At 43.6% G+C, this 20,826-nt stretch overlaps 1 protein-coding gene across 1 annotated transcript in view; it reads right to left on the bottom strand.

Annotated features, from left to right (window-relative positions):
* RABL6 (RAB, member RAS oncogene family like 6) overlaps positions 1-20,826 on the bottom strand; it is a 44,435-nt gene that overhangs the window by 18,871 nt on the left and 4,738 nt on the right. Inside the window, exons 2-8 of the mRNA XM_030461220.1 lie at positions 19,793-19,927; positions 17,257-17,304; positions 11,190-11,242; positions 9,594-9,685; positions 8,619-8,759; positions 7,481-7,586; positions 2,940-3,043 (exon numbers count right to left, since the gene is read on the bottom strand). Coding sequence (XP_030317080.1) covers positions 2,940-3,043; positions 7,481-7,586; positions 8,619-8,759; positions 9,594-9,685; positions 11,190-11,242; positions 17,257-17,304; positions 19,793-19,927 — 679 coding nt within the window. The remainder of the gene's footprint in view (positions 1-2,939; positions 3,044-7,480; positions 7,587-8,618; positions 8,760-9,593; positions 9,686-11,189; positions 11,243-17,256; positions 17,305-19,792; positions 19,928-20,826) is intronic.

The following is a 20,826-nucleotide window of genomic DNA, read 5'->3' as shown; positions in this document are numbered from 1 at the left end:
AAATGCAACGTGCTGTGAGCAATTTTTCAAGTGTATTTCATGTGGCAAGAAAAGCTTTGGGTTATGTTATTAATTGTAAAAACAAAGATTAAAAGGCTGTGTGACATGAGTGTAACTGGGGTTACATTTCCACATTTGTTTTGGACTCTTTAAAGGTACTAAAAACCCAATTCCCCCCTAAGCCCAAGTCCCAAGTGTGAAATAAATTGCCAAGTGGTGTTGAGCTCTGCTGCCCAGGCCTTGGAGGGCACAGCCCCTTCCCAAGAACTCCTCAGGTTTTCCAGTTGACACAACATGGATGTAGCAGGATAAAGATGGGATTTCTCATGAAGAACTTAAGTATTTCTTTTGACTACATAAGTCTCCAGGAAAAAATAAGTGAATTCCAAAAGAGTTGATTACTTAACCTTTGAAATTAAATGTCTTTTCATAGTAAAAAAAAAAAAAGAGTAATACTAGAAAAAATGCAAAGATAAAAGCTCATGAAAACTGTCCATTAAGTCTGCTTCTTATTAACTGTTGCAAATATTTTCACCAGCAGCTTATTCCTGAAAAAAAAAAAATTTTCAGGATGACCTTCCAAAATTCCCCCCAAAAGCCATTTCTCCATGCACACCACTCAGTGAGAGAACAGGCACCCAGTTTTCCTTGTGACAGAAGAGAAGCCAGCCACCATTACAGATGGAAAAAATGAGCAAATTCAGTACAAATCCAGAACCGAGTAAAAATGTCACTGCTGTTTGTTTAATAAGAATTCAGGAACTCAGAAAGAGCTGAAATGTGCTTTTTAAAGAGTACTGAAAATGTAAAATCTGAGAAACTACAGGAAATGTATCAGAGCAAGAACTGTGGCAGGCAGAGAGGAGACCAAGCACAGGGAAAGAGCTGGAAGCAGCTAAATCCGTCTGGGCAGGCAGAGCTGGTGCTGCCAAGGGATGCCTTATGTAAGGAGATGAGGCAGCTTTGGGTGCCACCTCGTGTCTTCTCTGGGATCCACATTTTGCAGCAATGACATCTTGTCCTTGGGTACCCAGCTGCGAAGAGGAGGAAGAGTTTTTGTTCCCTTTCTGTTCTCACTGATCCCGATTTAGCATCGGTCGTGGGTACAGAGCTGCTGTGCACAGGGGTTAAGGAAATCACTGAGATGTCCTAGCACTGTCACCTCGTGCCTCCTCCATGGCCTGATTTTATGGCAGGAGAGAAGGAATTGCCTAAGAAGAGCTGCTCCAGCAGCCACACCATGACCTGCAGCCCAAGGAGACCTCTCCTTGGTGTGCAACTCGTGCTGAGCATCAGCAGAACTCAGGAGCAGCTCAGACAAGGGCCCCACATCTGCCAAGGTCCAACAAGACCATGGGCTGAACACAAGGAGGAAAATGCTCCCTGGGATATCCCTAGGACATCCACTGCAGTGCCATGTTAAAGATGGCAATCCCAAAATGATGGCCCTTTGGATTTGTCATTGCACAGTGCCCAAAGCAGTGGGACCAGCCTCGTCCTGGGATTCTGGATGTCACCACACTGGAAATGCTACTCGAGTGATGACAGCATTGCTGGAGGAGCATGTACCCAGCCAGGGTACCCTTTGGAGTGGAAACACACCACTAATATCACCTGGTGTACAGTGCAGTGCTGCAGCTGGATGCCATGATCCAGTCCAACATCCAATGTTGGAACTGGAAGCTCCTGTATTGCCCAAGCTCATCCCACCTGTGCCAGTCCCACACTGCTGCTGCTTCCCTCACATTTTCATGTTCAGCAGGTGCTTCTCTGAGCCAGCCCAGCTTGGATTAACCCAGAAATCTGTGAGCTGAACTGGCACATGTGAGGGTCCTGGTGTAAGGGTGAGAGGTGACTAAGGAGCAAGATCTTCTGGTGTAAGTTTGGAAGAGCTCTGACAACTCTTGATTAAGAATCCTCCCATTACTGATGCAGAATAAACAGAAATACTGGAAAACTCTCTGACAGCACAGCCCACACAGCCCAGTCCTTTAAGTAAGGACTGTCTAAAGAATTGCCGAAGGCAAGAGGAGGGTAACCAGTGCCTCAGGGAAGGAAGGAGGTGATCACTCTGGAAAGAGGACTGCTTTGTGTGTGTTTGGCACATTTCTGTACTCTCACAAAGGAAAACAGAGCAACCAAGGTTATAGAACTTGAAACATGGTCTGAAAAATGCTTGTCAAAATGGCTGTGCATTAATATTTTATAATAATCAATTCCAACTTCCAAAAAAAGATGTCTGTAAAGTATTTTTTTCCAGTTCATTCTGGAGCTGATTTTTCTGGCTTGCTCACTACTGCAGTAAGGACCTTGCAGTGGGAATTCACAGGACATATTTATCAACAACATACAAATATGAAGAGATTCCTGTTCACTGTGCTACAGATGCACTGGCTTTGCAGAGCTCATCTGGCAAAAGCTCATTTCAAGCAGCAAGCAAACAGTCAGGGCACTGAACAAACAGAAGCCAGCAGAACCTATCCACTCTTCCAAACCAGAAATGCACTGAGGAATCTGGGAGTATTCAAAGGCAAAAAAGAGAGCTGGATTGTTATATTCCTATCATACAACACACAACACACAGGAAAGCAACAGCCAGAAAAAGAGGAATCAACTTGTCTTCTGAGCAGTAGAGATGGAAAATAACCCCTTTCAGCAGCAGAGGCTGCAACACACTTATCTACAATCCCTTCAGCATGTTCTGCCTCCTCAGCTCCACCTCCACTGCCCTCCTGTACATCACGTGCCCATAATACCAGACCCTTCACAGGGATCCCCAGGTTCATGCTTTATTTCAGGTGATGCCACTTAAAAGTGACATTTTCCAGGATCCAAAGAAAGTCTCAGTGTCCCTCGTTGGACCCTTCACATGCCATAACTGGGGCTGCCCAACATTCACCTGACACCCACAAGTTAGAAAAGATGGCTCAAGGACATACAGTTCGTAGTTTTGATCTTCTGTCTCTTGCTGCACTGACAGCTCCTCCAAAGTTGCATCAATATCCAGCTGATTTGTCTCCAGCTGCCGTAGCAACGTCTCCCTCTGAAGAAAGAAAAACAAGCTGGGTCTGAGCAGGAAGGGTCATGGTAAAAGATCTCTGTGCACTCACAGGGGACAGAGAGATCTTGTGTCACCACAGCAATGAATTAAACAGAAGCTTCGGTCCCTCTCACAGTGTTCAGCTTAAATACAGAAGCACAAAGAGAAGGTGAAGCAGTAGCAAAAGAATGTTAATCCAGAAAGTCTGTGTGTAAGAAAGTAATTTGTTCTGAGAGCTGTTCTCAACCATAAATCAATAACAAGTGATTTTCAGACCCAGCACTGCCAGTGGCATTTGGAGAACAGAATCAGCTCCTGCAGAGCATGGCTGTGCAACCCATTCATTCTGATACCTTTTTTCCCCCTAAAAGGCTGAAGAAGCTTCCCTGTGAGCAAGGCCCAACTGATGCAAAACCTCACAGTAATTTTCTTTTTCCTGTCAGGGTAGATGAGTGAGCACAACCTGTCAGCTCAGTGAAATTTCAGAAGTTGCTGTCCCTCAGTCCCTGCTGCCTCCCAGCTTGGGGACAGACATCCCACTCAGAACCTTACAGAATCTCAGGGGTTGGAAGGGACCTCTACAGATCATCAAGTTCAACCCCCTTGCCAGAGCAGGGTCACCTAGTGCAGGTCACACAGGAGCTAAGACTTAAGTCCATTTCACACGTGCAATGAAGTGAGTTTGCTTCACTAATGCAACACAGGACAGATTAACTCAGACCTTCCCTTCCCATATTTCCAACAGAATTCAAGCAAAAACCTCAGTTGAGAACAAGTGTTTTGAGCCACTGAAGCCAACCAGTTGCAAACAGAAGAGTCCCCCCAGCAGCCTGGATGGCAAGGAGAAGAGATCAATAACCCCAGACATTGGGCAGAGGAACACCCAGCACCCTGTCAGCCTCCTGGGGAGGCTCAGGGCACACGAGTCACTTTACACACCAATTCCTGGAGTCAAAAGCCCCAGTGTTCAGTGTCAGGCCATAGATGAGGTGGCCCAGGCAGCAGGGACAGCTTGTGCTGGCAGGTCCAATGGGTCACAGCACTGCACTGTGTCTGGGATGCCAATGATGCTGCTGGCTGCCAGGCTGCTCCACTGCCCAAGCAAGAGGAAGAGAAACCCCACGTGTCCTTCACACTGCAAAGATTTTTGCTTTTTTAACAGCTTATCCTCAACATCCACTTGAGCTTTCTACTACAAGAAATATTCTTGAAGTTTAGTGTCAATAACTCTGGTGAATGTTTAATTCTGTGTTTGACAACAGGGCCATGAACTGCAGACATCCCACTGGAGGGAAGAGCACAAAAGGAAATCTACACAATCTGCAGAATAAAATCCCCATGGGAAGAAAAACATTTGCATCAGGACATGGTGTTCAGTCTACTGCACAGACTATGGACAATATTGTTTCCTAGACACAGCAACATTGGAGCTATCAAGTGTACAAATTTAAAGGGCAAATAACTCATCTTATACAAAGCAGATCACCCTCCATGGACAGGTTGATTTATATCAAATTCTACCATGACTTAAGTTAGCTTATTTACTGGAAGATACTTGGTTTTCTTTAAAGATAGGAGAGATATGGTTTTTTCTTTAAAATAAAGAGCTTCTATGATAATTTATGGTAATTTATTGCTCCCAAGGTATTTAGATTCTTCAATTTACTGTTTTCATTGTGTTAAGAGCTTGGTCTGATTCCTGTTTCCTTTGCTAGGCAGTTTTTATTTACCATATTCATGAACCCTATGCAGATGGAACTTGACTTCAACTAACACGTAGACAAAGAAATATTAAGATTTTAGTTAACTTGAATCCCTTCATTGTGGTATACCCAACAAAATGTCAGCAAACATACTACACTGAACAGAAGGACTAATCAAAATTTTAGAATAATTCCAGATTATTGACTTCAAGACTTAAGAAATTAAAAATTATAGAAGTAACAGATTTCATTCTTTTATGCTACTCACACAGTGTAAGCAAAAATGAGACAAAGAAAGAGCAAATTTTCTGGTTTTTTGTCCTCAGTTTCCTACGATGAGTGAAATAATGCTGAGCAAATTAGCTGAATAAATAGAGGCAGAAGGGACACTGCTCCCCACTGCTTACCTTAGGCACTGAGATAATGACTTCTATTAAACAAGTGGTTTGCCTTTCCTGATACTTTTGCAGTGAGACATACACCAGAGTCATTTTAACTTCAGTTTTCAAAGGTTCCAGTAAATTAAGAACTTAAATTTAATTATGAAAGAGTTACATGTAATTTTGTAAAAATTTCATCACTAATAATGGACTTCAAAAAACTTTTAAAAAATAAATTCTGTTTTACTGGTATTAAAATATTAAAAAAATTATTTTTAGCAACAACCCAAAGGAAGGGGGAAAAAAATCAGGTGCCACAGAGCAAGGCTTTGGCTGAATGCCACTTTCAAGAGCTTCCTGGCAAAAGGCAAATTCAGCTGTCTGCAGAATTTTGTCTCCTCTGAAAGCCTGATTGACCTGCTCCCATTTGCACATTATGTGGGCCACCAGCAATACCCCCAGCTAAACTGCACTCTCCAGGCTGACAATCCTTCCCCTGGAAAGGAACTGATAAATAATTGAAGAGCCTGGGCTGCTAGAGGGAACGTGCTTTATGCTGGGGGTATGAATTTCAGCCACCACTTTCTTCACGAATAATGCATGAATGGAAGCTGGACCCAGAAATGTGCAACTTAAAACCCATGCACTGAGTGCCAGAACTGCTAAGGGAACCCAGCACACAGCTGAGCACCTTCCCCCCTTCAGAGCTGTGGGTTGGGAGCAACACAGAAACCTCAGAGCTCAACTAAGACTGATGAAATCCTAGGTGCATGTAATACCTGGTAGCATTCCTATCCTTTAATCCTGCTTTGCACCAGGGAAATTACTCCTTTCTGGAGACTGTAACTGGCAAATCTCTCTGGAAGTTTAAGCAGAATCTTTAGGAATTTAGCCTAGCTGTGATTTTCCTACACATTTTACCATGATGCTTCACTGGATGTTCATCAGGCCCAGCCTGGCTCCCCATGAACTCAAATGAAGAACCAAGGGGCAGCAAAGCCCCCAGAGCCACCCAGGAGCAGCACTTCAGGATCTAAACTGTAATGAGGAATCTTTTCAGTTTTGTTTCTGCAGTGTTGAATTATTTAGTTGTGTTACATGAAAACCACAGGACTTGGGAGTCTAATTATGAGGCACAGGCATCTTTTGGTTTACCCTCAGTGTTACCCCAAACCCACTGAGAACAACTGTGAGCTGGTCACCCCATTTCCTTTGCCTTTCCTGACTCCCCAAGCTGCTTCAGGTTATATCACATTTATTTTTTCTATCTTTCCCTGAAGACCAAGATTTGTCCAAGAAATTCTCTGGGCTTGGGGCCAATTACCTTATCTAAGTGTCCTAATTGCTTTCTGTCTCAGGTTACAGATCATGTTTACTTATACACAGCACATTTAAATAAAAGGTCCTTCAAGACTTGCATCCTAAAGCTGCTTCCAAGCAATAGTGATACAATAAATGCTTTGGTATTTCCTGCTTATGACTATGAAAATCATTGCACAGACTGATTATCAACAGTATCATTTATGAGCAGCTTTCAGAAACAAATCTGGCTGGAAGTCTTTGCCTTGTACCAACATCTACTTGAATAAAAAAGGAGAGATCTACAAAATCAACAAAAGTAACCTGGGAACTAATTATTCCTCATGGTTTCCACATGGTTTACCATAGGAGCTAAGATTATAAAACCAATCATTTAATCATGCTGGTATATTTTAATCTCCTCCACTGAGCAGCAGGTTGGTTTATAGCTCAGTTTTACAATTTTCTCCTCAAAAATTTATCACTTGACTTGTTTCACTGGGTTTTTACAAATCCTGTTTTCTTACCCTGGCTCTTTGTGCTCTGCAGCCTGAGGACATGGTAACATCCACTAATATATCAGGTTCTTCTGAAATGAGTATTTCAGTGGGGATTATTTATATAAAAATACACACAGACATTTCACTTAGTGGTGAAGGATAAGCAAGATCAACTTCATGGGTTTTTTTCATCCAAAAGAGAACAATGATACCACAACCAGTGAACACCCAAAAAGCATATGACATTAATCCCAAAAGACCCCTGTATGATCACCCCATAGGGTCCTCTTCTAAAGGACCACAGCCAAGCCACTGGATGCAATTTTTTTGCCAATCTTATTCATTACCTTGGAGCCTTTCTCCAGAGGTAAGCAGTGGTGAGCACAGCAGAGGAAAGCCCTCACACAAGCAGAGACAGGTTTCACAGTATCCTAACATCATTTTGTGGATCCTTTAACAACAAAAGAAACCCCAAATACCAAGTTCCTGCCCTAGAGACAGAGAAAATGAAAACTGTCCCACACCCAACTAGCACACTGGGGAAACACCCTCTCTTACCTGCAGCTGCAGGAAGGGGATGTTGAAGAACTTGTGCAGATACTTCAAGCCAAAGCTGTTCTTCATGGAAGACTCAGCATAGCGAAAATATGAGGAGCCAGGGGGCCTGTCTCAACCAGATAGGTAGAGAGAAGACAACTGTAAAAGGACATGGATTTTGTACACCCAGAAGAGGCAAAGTGCTGAATTTCACACCATAAGTGGTCCCCATTTAGAAGCCATCCCCTCAACCCCCAAATCTAGGCTAGCAAGTCACCCTGCTTGGGATTCATCATTTTGTTTACAAACCAAATCCCAGGTTATCCCTCCTGAGAGGTGGCAGAAGGCAGCTCTGGTGTCACAGTGTCATGTGGCTGCCAGGCTGAGAGATGCTTTGTCAGGATACTGGGACATTGGTTTACCAGTCTGGGGGTTTCACAGCTATGCAAGCTGATCATTTCTCAGGGAAGGTTTTCTTTTAAAACTGCTGACAGACCCACACTAAGTCACAAGCACCAACTGGGGGCATTAAGCTCAGCTAAGTCCCATCAAGGGATGAACTTGTGAAGAAACTATTGCATTATGGAATCAAGCCTTAAAACTGGTACCAAGTCTGTGTGCCTGACACAGGCACAAACAAGTAAGAGAGTAGAAAAATGAAAAAAGTGCCTTAAAAACAGAAAACCACACAAAAAGGTACAAACTATTGAATTCCACCCAAGAAATAATATTTAATATTACGTAACAGTGCATCAGATCTCTGCATAAGGGAAAATCTTGCCTGGCTGGCAAGGGAGGTGGGTGGCTTGGCTGTGCCAGTAAATGCTGTCTGAGGATGCACTTGGAGGAAGAGCCAGGCAGACAGCTGCCCTAGCCTGGAGAATTACTGGAGCAGAGAAGAGTTGCACTGCAGGGAGAGATTCTTTCACTCAGAAGGACTATCCAGAAGGTACTTCTGAAAGGCACAGGCTGTCAGGCACTCAACTGTTCCCTGGAATAGAACAAGCTCCTTGTCTAAAGGAAAAAAAAGCCCTCAGTGTAAACTGAAGCTGCTGTAGGAGCTGCTCGGAGCTACAAAAGCCCAAAAGGCAGGCAGGGGGATGACAGTGATGTGGATCTGAGAGGTGGCAGCAGCCTGGTGGCCGTGGTGCCATCTCACCTGTTGAGGTTGTCGATGAGGTCCCGCACGTCTCCGGGCAGGATGACGCGGTGCTCCCCCATGTCCCGGTAATTCCCAAGCACACACACTGGAACGTGGGTTGGCACCTTAGGAAGCTCCCTTAGAATATAGTTAAATGTCCTTCATCACAGGAGAGAGAGAGACACAGGCAGATGAGTGGGAAGCATCACCCCGTGAGCAGGTGCATGCAAAACCCAAGAGTAAGGTGTTTTTTTCCATAATCCTCCCAAGATTTTTTTTCACCCATGGAGTAATACATTTGTATTAAATATGTTGTCTGTGTCAGTGTTCATGAAAAAACAACTTGACAAGTTGTTTCAATAATCTACTTCAATAAATTCAATAATCTACTTGCACCTGCACCTCACACCATTTCCCACAGTTCTATAAAAAAGTGTGGGGTCAGCAGAAGGAAAGGGTTCACTCCCTTCAGCTGTCAGTCAGCTCACTGATCCAAACCAAACCTGTAAAAGCTTAAACATAAAGCAGGAACCTCAACCACCTCCTCTTTCCACTCTGCCTTCCATATGTCTCTCACCCTCACCAGCAGATATGCAAAAGGAACAGCTCATTTTCTCTGCACGTTAATGCAGCCTCTTATATTATCCTTACTAATACCAATATTCCAGGGAATTTCTCATTTGTGTTCTCAAGAGCAGGGGTTTGTATGATGCCTGGGATGCTTTGCACCCATGACAGCACTCCAACACCAGGATGGATCAGACGCCACAGTACATGAGCCCACAGGAAGGCTGCTCACTTGGAACAAGCCCAGGAGAGGAGCATATGAGAAGACTTTTCAGGAGACAGAGCTAATGTTTTAAGGGATACAAGCTTGCTACAACTCCTGAGGCAGCTTATCAGAGTCCATCTGGGAATCAGGAGGTATAGAAGTTATTTATCTTCACTGAACAAAGGAGAATCATGGGGCTCACACTGCTGAAGATGTCTTACCACTGCTTGGTGATGTCAAACATCATCACGACACCATTGCAGTTTTTGTACACATCCAGGAACTCTGCATCCAGAGCCATTTCTGACTCTGCCTGAAGAAATAAAAGCAAAGAAAGTAGTAAGTAATTTTATTCAGCCTCAGGTGAGTACCAGCCACAGCTCTGGATGTGAACAGGCACACTCCAAAGTGACAGTATCTGGGGATTTTACATCACCACCAGTTAAACAAGACACCTGGTGCTTCACAGCTCCCATTGCCCACAGCAGCAGGATGTGAAGCACCTGGCAGTTGTCCTGCATGGACAAGATAATTCCACATAAGCTACAGGATGTAGGACAGAGGACACAGCTCCCATCCCAGGTTTTTGCTGACCCAAACAGAATCACAGAATCATAGCATAATTTGGGTTGGAAGGGACCTCTAAAAGCCACCCAGTCCAACCCCCCTGCAGGAAGCAGGAACATCCTCAATTAGATCAGGTTGCTCAGAGCAAATATTGACTGTACTTCTGATGCTTCTGGTGCACAAAGCCAGGATGCAGTTTGTGCTGAGTTTCTCCCATGCAGGGCTGAAAAGATTTATTAGTAACTGATTTGCTTTTCATTATCTGGACTCTGCACACTGCAAAGCACAAACTCAACCTTCAAGGCTCCTGCTGCAATTTGGTATCTATGGCACAATTCTCACTCATTTCCCAGGAGTGGAAAATGCACCCATGTTGGCAAAGGAAGAAGCAGCTGTGCTATCTGTTCTCATAGAGCCTTTGTCCCCATGGGAGAGTATTTTTAAAGAAAATTCCCCTAATCTGACCCAACACATGCAGCAGGACTGGTACCCTGGTGAAAGAAGTAACTTCACCCATCCCCAGAGTCCTCAGTGCCTTTCCCACCACTTGAACAAAGCAGTTATTGACTGAGCCCCAGCACTGCCACATCAACAGGAGCAGGAAAGCTCTTGAAGAGCTGCTGCTGAGATCATGGGATCAAGGGCCTTTAAACTGAATTTTTCCTGAGGATTAAAGCATGCATCTTTTGAAAGAGATGCCAGGGAAGTCTGTTGGCAGCCCACATGCTGTGGTTTGGGGAATGTGGTAGTGTGGTCTCCCATCCAGCACTTCTCCAGCAGAAGATTCAAAGGATTTGTGCAAGAGCCCTGAGGAAGCCACTGTGTTTACTTTGATGTGCTAGGAAGCACTTTTATTGCTCCTCCCTCCTCTGGAAGGCTGATAAATTTAACTGTCAGCCCAGTTCTAAGGACCAGCCCAAGCACAGGGCATCAAGTGACTTCTTCAGGTCTCATGAGAAGCCCATTCTCAAGGACTCCTTGCTACTGCCCACCTGCAGACAGGTACAAAGCAGAGCAAACATCTGGGGTGCAGTCACTCCCAAAAGACAGAATGTAAAACAGCAGGGAAGTTGTGGTGAGGGCACAAACCAGAATTAAATGCATGGGTAAAAGAGTGGAGAGCACCAAGGACCACACACTGCCCCAAATCCACCTGCAGCAGAAACAAACACACAACTTACATTCCATGGACCAAGGGTGGTCCAGAGGCCCCTGCTAGGAGGTAAAGATCCACATTCAAGGTGACTCACCTCCTGAGGGTCGTTTTCCAGTTTCAAACCATCTCCTCGTTTTTTGCATTTTCCTTTAAAAAAATTGTAAAAAGAAAAAAAAAAAAAAAAAAAAAAAAAAGGGTTATGTTGGGCAGAGCAGTCCAGGATGGGCGTGGGCAGGACCACAGCATCCTTAAAGCTTTTTAACATCCTTTTTAACATCCTTAAAGCAAATCCAACTTCTGCTGTAAGCATGGGGAATGAGGAGGAGTGGGACAGGCATGATTTGCTGAAGAATATTAACTATGCTGTTGAAGAATCCCAGCTAGTCTCATTCAAAGATGAACAGGAAGAAAGTCTGGGGCAGCTCAAACAACCCTCTTCACAGCACAAAGTCCCAATGCCTGAGTTTGGCAGGGTTTGGTGCACACCTGGCCACAAATGGAAGCTGCTTTGTTGCATGTTTTGTTGCATTTAGAGTTGATGGAGCAAAAGATCGTGGGGATGAACAGCAGCACTAGAAATGTGGCTGTCCTGAGAGATGCTGTGACATTGCTCTGCTATGAATAAACGTGATCTCAGAGGCCACTGGATGCTTTGGAGTGACTTGGGACAAAAAAAAGGAAAAACAAAAGGGGTGGCAGGACTCTATGACAATTTAACAGCCAAAAGACAGAATTACTTATACAAGGGGAAATCCAAGCAACATCAAACTGTAGTAAGGGAGCTGTGGAGAAGAAGAGGAGAGACAGTCTACACCTGTGTGAAAGGCCAGAGCCAGAGGGTCACATCTGGTCATCACTAGCACAGGTGACAAAAGATGTCCTCCATAGGAGCTCTGTCTCCAACTCACCAGTTTCCTCTAAGGAACATGCTAAAATACAGCCCAGATACTTGAAGGGCAGATGCCCTGCAACTTCTCCCATTTATCACAGCTTCAGAAGGATTGGATAAGTTCACACACTGGCATTTTAAGGAACCACTGGCTTTTGACTGCCCTGAAAAGGCTTTGGTGTTTTTAAGCCTTGAGCACCCTGAAAATTCTGCAGAACATGAGTTATGCTGTGATGATTTTCCAGCCTGAAACCACAGCAGATGGAGAAGACATCACCATCTGTCTGTACCTATGAGTAGGAGAGTGGCCATCAGCTAACATGATTTTCTGGTGGAGATACTCAGCATTGCCAGAATCTCAGTATGTGAGAGTGAGGACATCTTTCCCCTACTGCCACACAACTTCAGTGTGGATATACCATGGAATAATCTGTCCTTGATCTCCAGGTATTGTTTAAACTTTAATCTATCTATGGGAGTTTCCAGTGTTTTACCAAATGATGAGCACTGCAAGGTCTGAAGTTAGATTTTACAGGTACCTTCCAGATGTTAGTGACAGCAATTAAGAACTCTATGTACTTCACTTTCTTTTAGTCTAAGTAATGACAAAATGACAAGTTAACTAAATTATAATGGCAGACAACTGGAATTCCTTCTTGTAATTTCAGGAAAAAACCCTGCATCACTGACACTGGAATATGTTGGCAGCTCAGATGCACCCACAAAAAAGAATCTCTTTAACAGACTCTGCAAGACTGGGGACCAAAATAGCTTCCACCAATTATTCAACTCTGCTTGAATTTACCAGGGGCAGCTACTTGTAAAATTCATGGTTCTGTCAGATGCTGAATGTGAAACAAGCTTTTCTCTCTTTTTGTATGCAGGTCAAGGTTAAGCAGTTATGAAATACAGTTATTCATGAAAGTTTTAATGCTGCAGGATACAGCAGGAGATTCCAGTCCCTGTGCCCTGACTGTGCATCTGCTGGGGGCTTCTGTGCATCACTTCAAAATGTTTGCCTCCTTGGCATCTGAGTGCTGGATCTGAAAGGGTAAGAAATATTAATCCTGATCCCTTCCCCATTCATGTTTCCCTGGAGGATCCAAGTACTCTGATTTTTTTCAGTGCAGCTGAAGTCTGGGACACACACACCTTTTCCCACTTCAATTAAATTCATTTCAAGTCAGTGGCATTCATGTGGCTTCTCTGAATGTCAAAACATCACTGTTTCTGCAGTTACTGCTAAATTATGCTTGGCATGACCTGAATTTTTGGGCATTACAACAGAAGCCAAAGCAACCACAAATACACTTCACAGGTCCTCTCGTCCTGAGCAATCAAGGTGTCTTTCTGACCTGAGCCAATTTGAAATCAATGCTTTGAGACTGAATAAACCCCTCACACACCTCTCCCTCCTTGTGATATTATGTCTGTATCAAGAGGAATGAGTAATATTCTTACATGATGCTCCCCACTGCAGTTAAAGAGGTCATTTGTAAAGGAGCACCAGAGCTGCAAAACGCGTGTGTGTGCGGATTGATGCCCAGTGTCTATTTCTGGAACCAAAACTGCAGGATGAGCTAGATACAGGCAAGATGTATTTATTGAAAAGATGCAATTCAGCCTCTAAAGCCAAGTGCATAGAGAAGATCATAATATGAATGAGGCCCTGGGCTTTAAGTTGCACTGCTGTGCAATCCAGGTGCCTCAATTAGAAAGCAAGGGTTTTCCTGTTGTGATTGCTCAGTTTTTCCACCTTGAGTGATGACTGCTCCTTATTTACACACAGAGCAGCAACACTGAGACCAAATCACCTTGCAGCAGTGCCCTGAAGTCTACAGAATAGTTCTTAATGAACACCAGAAGACTGGGTTTGTGGCCAGCACCTGAGAGCCTCTCTGCATCTCTGTGTGCCATCAATTCTGTTGCAGGATTCCAAGGGCTCAGTACAGCTTGCCAAAAAATGCTGCCCACAGTGTGAGGGAGAAGCTTCTGTTCACCATTCAAATATACAAGGCTAGAACATCTGCATTCCCAGTGTTACCTAACTGAAAGACCTGAAAATAGCATAAATATTCATTCTGATCATTCCTCCTTTCCTGAAATGCACCTCTGGGAGGGAGAGGGGGGAAGAGGCAGAGAGAGGAATCTCCCATAGGAGGGAAAATGTTTATGCTATTCTGGGGGCTACTGAAAAAATATTATTTGATCCCTTCAGTAACTGTGTGGGAACAGAACCTAACTGGCAGAAGTTACAGGACAGGAGATCAGAACTGCTCTTGAATCACCTGCATTTAAACAGCTTCTTTGCATTCAGGATCTGTTAGAGCTTTATGACCTGTAGCAGTTATGCAACTTGCTGCAAGCCAGAAAGATGAGTCAGGTCTGTGACTTCTAGCTGATATCTTTCCAATGTTCTGTTAGTTCCAAGGGCAGCAAATGAGACAGTATTTACTACACACACTGCACAAAATCTAATATACTCCATGGCTGGAAGCAAGCTCTGCTTTGTTAAGATTTTAACAAATGGCATCATTACACAAACCAACCCCACTCTGAGGCTTGAGGAGAACCCAGCAGGCTGCAGGGAGCTCTGTTCTCCAGTGAGTCTGCACCTTGAAATACCCCAAAGAGTCAAGCAAAAGGGGAGAGGACAATAAATGTCCCCACAACTATAAATTAACATCTGTATGGTAAATTAATGACACCAAGGCACCAGGCAGGCAGGGCCAATGGAGTTATAACTTGCCTTCCTACAACAGCCTGGAGGGAAACACCAAAGCTCACTGCTCCACTAACAAGGATGGGGAGGACACTGCTGGGAAATGTGAGGAGAAAAAGCACTTGGTAAAACCACATTTAACTTCAGTGCAAAAATGTAAATAAGGTTTTTCAGGGTGCAATTTATTAAGTTTATCCAAACCCTCCTGTGCACATTCACAACGAGACGTGAAAAATGGCAGCACTGCACAGCAGAGAAGGGCATGAAGGTCTTCACAAGAAGCTTTACAAGACTAAGGTGGAAATCTGGTTTACAGATACTTCATTTAGGCAGTCTATCTACATCCCCACACCAAGCTTTCTCTTAACTTTCTCTGTCAAGGAACAATTCTTCCACAAAGGGGAAACACCACCAACAAAATGCACCTGGAAAACAACATTTGTTGAAATGCAGGTTCAGAACATGCATTTTTTTGTTGGTTTCAGGCTGAAAAATGCAGCACTCTGCACAACTCTAAATATGCACTTGAGCCAGGATCTGATAGGCAAGGGGAAAAAAGGAGGATCAGGTCTTGTCAGCACTACACTGCAGCAGCACTTGATACTTCACTACTAAAATCTACAGGCTAGGCTGGTGTTGCTCTCACCAAAAGCATCACGCAGGAGGATTTTTTGTCCTGAGCATAGAGAAGGAAGAACAAAAAATGTCATGAGATAATGTTAAGATGAAAACTGGATAGAAGCAAGCTCTTAACAGTTAATTTAATTTTCATCAAGTTGTACTTCTGAAGAATGCAATGCTATGGCAATAGGACAGGATTTGATTTTGTTCCATCAGGATGACCTGAATTTTTACACCGTATTGATTAAGCACATTTGATTACATAAAAATAGAAATCTGTGGTCCATAAGTAGGGATCTTAATAGAATGAGTTTCATTTCAAGAGCACACAAAGTGGAGAGAAGAGTCCCTTGAGATCTCTAACACATGCTCCACTCTCAGAAATGACCCCAAGAGCTGTTATCACATCTGCACGTATCAGATCTGATCTGCCTTGCCAAAAAAATGCCAAGTCTCTGGTTCAGAAGATGCCTCTGCTCAGAGCAGCTATTCACAGAAACAAATGCTGGGACCACATGATTCCCCAATTAACTGTCTATCCACACTGAAGTTCCAAGGAGAAAACAGATGCTGATGTTGGAATCTGTTGCTCAGATTCCAGCCCTGCACATGTTATCCCAGGATCTGAGAGCCAAACTATAATCAGACTCACTCCAGCAGTACCTCTGACCTATGTAAGGTTTTGTCTACACAGTGAAAACTGGGGTTTAAAGAAAGGCCTAAGCACCCAGGATTTTCATTTAAAGTTACTGGCTCAAGTTTAGCCTAAAGGCTCCATTATGCATCTGAACTAAAGCTGCTATCTTTAATTATCTTTTCTTTTTATCTTTTTTTCTTTTTCTTTTATCTTTTCTCCCTCTCCTACCTCCTGTTGTATTTATCTTATTTTTCAGTGTTAGCACAGGTGGAAGCTGCACAGGTTGAGGCAGTTCTGAGGAGTCTGTGCCAGCACAGGTTCCAGCTAAGGCTGCAGGAAAGGCAGCAGCAGCCAAACCATAAAAGCTGAAGTTTCAGTGACTGTGGTCAACAGACTTGAGCAGCAGACACACACAGACAAGGAGTACAACCCACAGAACAAAAGATGCTCACTTGTAGAGCTGCTTTCCTGGCTGCAGCTGCACCAGGAGCCTGGCTGGTACAAAATGGCTCTGAAAAGCCAAGCAGTGTCTGCATTTGGGGCTACAGAAGGGGCTGCTCAGAGTTACAGCTGGATGCTAACACTGCATTCCACTGCATCCACATTGGGTGCTCACTTGTGTCTTTGGGGTTTGTTTTTACTTCTGATAAAATAGGACTTTATACTTTGATAAAACAGGACTTTCTACTCTGACAAAAATTGAAAGCTAATGGAAAATGTATTTATAATACAGTCCTTGGCTAGGTATTTAGAAAGATTTTGGATTAAATATATTGCATTTTCTGTCCTTAGTGAATATAAGTAATTGGCTTCTCTTTTATTCTTCCCTCCTGCATACATCATGCACTGCAGATAATATTTGATCAATTTAATGATGGCATTGCTTTAGAAAAACAGCTCAGCAAGAACTTCTATAAACAGAACAAAAGTCATAAACATCTCTGAAACTATGAAGGACAGAAGATGACATTTATAATAAAGTTCAGAGAGTCTGAATACTCCAGGCAGTGGGCTATTTCATCTGTCAGAGAGCACATGATACAATTGTTTCTGAATATCAGGTTTGATCTAAGTCTGGATTCCAAATCATGGAATATAATTCCAAATAAAGGAGACTCCTCTCTCCTTTCCCTATTTTTTTCATGCAGTAATATCCATACACCTGAAAATAACAAGTATAGGTGTTTTTATAAAGTATAAGTAAGCAGGTATTTCTGAATCCCATGTACATTTTTAATTAAAACTGAGAAAGAACAAAGAATCTCCATTAGAAAGGAAGTTATAAATCTTACCTTTGTCAACTACATCCCAGACTTCAACTTTTACAATATCATCAGTGGCTAAAAGCAGAATAAGGAACAGTGTTAGAAGAGGGTTTTAGGAAGATGATCAACACAGTGCACACCACAGAGAGCCAAAGCAGCAGCTGAATGTCAGATGGAATTCTTGAGTGAGTTAAAAGAAACCCCAAACATAACAAGAAGAGTTGCCATTGAAGGTCCAATTTATACACAGAAATTGTGCTATCTAAAGAACTTCTTAAGGACTCTTAGTCACATAAGTGACAGCCAGATTTCCTTGATGTTTTATGTCAGAGTTGAAGCATGTTATAAACACTGTGTGTAGATTCTTTTCTGAACATGGAGTTCTCCACAGTCTTTCAAAAAACACATCAATTTAATTTGAAGAAAAAAGCCTGGTCTATAAGCAAGATACACAACTGGGGAAAAAAAAAAGGTATACACACAATTAAGGAAGATCAGCCTTACTAGCAATAACATTTTTATGTGAACATGACAAACAGTGCAGACAGCCCTGTGGCTACAGAAATCCATTCTTTCTGCACATTTCAAGTCCTGTTTTGTGAAAAATACAGTATTGGGAGCAATCAGTAAATTATAAGCAGCAACACAGGTTTGAGCTACTAAAATCTGAAACAAGAAAAGCAAAATTCTAACTGCAGTGCCCTGCCAGCAGCTTCACTTCCCAATGGCATGAGGGACAGGCAGCTTTGGGTACACGTTTCTGTGGAATCCAAATAAGCACTTTGATGTTCATGAAATTGTTCCAAGAAACAGTTGCTTTTTGGAAATGCTACAGACTACAAAGCTAAAGCTTGTACTTAGAGCAGCTCTGAATATGAGGCAACAAAATAAGAGGATAATGTCTCAAAGTGGAAAATAATCCCATAGGATGGCATGAGAATTTAGCTAAGTGCCATTGTCAAGCCAGGAAACATTTCCACTGAAGAATTCACTGCTGGCTTAACTTACATGTTTCAAAACATTGTAAAGACAGATTATGAATAAAGGAAAACTTTGATCCTCTGCTTCTGGAGAAAGATCCATTTTTTACATTTACAAGAAGCAAAGCCAGCCTCTGTTTTGCCTCATAGCAACTCCTGCTTATCTTCCCCTCTGCCAGCAGAGCAGTGGGCAGCACAGGAGGAACATCAGCCCACCCCATGCAGCACAGCCTGAGCTGGGACTGAAATCACAGTGGTCACACAGCACTAAAACCTCCACCCCAATGATCCAGCTCCCCAGATCAATCCTGTCCCTGACTCCTTCCACAGACCATCAAGCCAGACATGGCTGAAGCCCAACCACACCCCATCACCCACTCATCTGGCACCCAGGTGCTCACCCAAGGCAGTGGCAGAGCAGGGGCTGCTCCAGTCTGACCAGGATGCACCATGGCCCTGCAAGTGCTGGGATACAGCTCAGGGAGCAGAGCTCTGCCCCTAAATTCAAACCACGAGCTGGGACTGGCAGTGCTGAAGGACAAAGGGATGGGCAGACCAGCACAGTCAACCCAACAGACTGGATTTTCTGCAAAAGGACAGGGGATGTTTTCCTTTCTCAGATGGCAAACTCTGCAGGGGCACAGGAACAGTCCAGAGGGCTGCTCCTTTCCAGAAGGAGGGGCTTCCACAGAGAAGCTGGAACCCCATTTCAGAGAAGTAAGTCTTTGGGGTGACATGGAGGGCTCTCCTAGGACGTAACCTGAGATGCTGAGCTCCAGATGTCCCCACCTCCTTCTCCTAATACTCTCACTTTTGTGCTGCTGAGTAGTTTCCCCAGTACTGACATCCTGCTGAGCAGCAGCACTTCCAGACAGCTGAGCAGAACCAACCAACACACAGAGGGGAAGCAAAGAATTTTGCAAAGAAATTGACTGCACGAGATTGGGGAAAACTATTTTTCCAGGTGTGGGGTTTTTTTTTGTTCTATGAGCACCAGTGCTCCTGCTAGCTTGTAAGCCAGTAAGTTCTTCCTTTTCATCACCAGCTTCATTCCTGATTATCCTGAACACTCAAGAGGATAATTACTTCAGAGCTTCTGTGTTGGTATATGACTCACACACAGCAGCATTTCACCTTCTCAGCTTTGGAAGGCACAGTGCAGCAGGAGTGCCAGTGCATCCTTTTAACTCTGTAACTTGGATTAGCAGAAAACATGGATCAAATCACTTTAAAATCTGTGCTCAGTTGCTATTTGGCCAAGCACTCTGCAGCCAGCAGTACACACTAAGGCACTGCTTTCCCAGACAACAGTGGAGAGGTGTAAGAAGGTGTCACCTCTTAAACACTTCCCTTGAATTGCAGCTTTCAGGGATCCATCCCGTAGCACTTACACAGTTTCTACATAAAGTGTTTAAAAACATGACTGAGAAACTGAATAATAAATTAAAATAACAAGAATGATGAGAGATCATTTCATCTCCCAAGCACACACAGAAGAAAGAAGCAATCAAAGCTGCTGTGGAATTTCTACCCCCAAGGCACTGTCCCATGATTGCCACCCTCACCACCCACTTCCCTCTTACTTTTATAATTCCAGTGGATGCTGGTGACTTGGATCTCCTGAGTTGGAATATATTCCTCAATAAATTTCTTTCCCTGCAGTCTGTGCCAGAGTGTGGTTTTCCCAGTGTTCCTGTCCCCTCGGATGACAATTTTCACTGAGGAAAAGAGAAACCAGACAAAGAAAGTTGATTAACAACATTTTGAATAATGCTGTGAAAAGCATGATAACTTTTTGCAAGAATAATTCAGATCCAATTAGTTCTGCCATATTCCACAGCCATGATGGGCTTTTTAAAAAAAGCATGAGCCTTGGTCATTAAAATTAGTGTTTATTCAGCTGCTCACACAAGCTCAGCATAAAAAAACCATCAAGACTGAATGTTCAGAAACTACAACTTCAGCCAGCCAACCAACCATCCTCCTGCCTCCTCTACTTCTGCCCAGCCCTTACTGCCACCCTGTCATATCCTTTCCTTTCCCAGCCTTCTATGCCAGGCTTCTCCTTTAATTCCTTCTCCATCATTCTCCCTTCTACCTGAACACTTTTCTTTGAGAAATCACTTCCCAGACCTTGCTGCTGAGTCACAAACAGCTCAAGCAGCAGTTCCCCAACCTGGTCCTGTGTCCCCACCCACAGGGGGGTGACTGAAGCCCAGCCCCTGGTACAACCATTCCTCTGGGATGGTGCTGAAGAGCTGAGAGCTCCTGGTGAATATCACCACAGAGCTAAAGCTGTCACTGTTCTCAGCCACTCCCAGCTGCCTGCTCTGGGGATGCACCCCCTTTTCCAGGGGCAGCAGAAAAAGACTTCATGTCCTTCATCCTGTTCCAGCTCACAGCCCAGATGCTCTCAGAGGAATCCTCAATCCTCAGCAGAACAAGGGAGCTCACATTCACAGGCATCTGTTTTAAACTGCCCCCAATAAAGTCACCAAACTCACTTGGTTGATGGCCACAGTTTGGTTCAAATTAAATCAAAATCAGTCAATCCTAATGCACTAGAAACAAGCTAAACTGAACCAAAACATGCATGTCCCTTTGGGGACATAAACTC

This window comes from Calypte anna, chromosome 17 (assembly GCF_003957555.1).
Source record: "Calypte anna isolate BGI_N300 chromosome 17, bCalAnn1_v1.p, whole genome shotgun sequence".
NCBI lineage: Eukaryota > Metazoa > Chordata > Aves > Apodiformes > Trochilidae > Calypte > Calypte anna.
The sequence above is the reverse complement of the archived record's forward strand: the minus strand, read 5'-3'. Positions and strand labels throughout refer to the sequence as shown.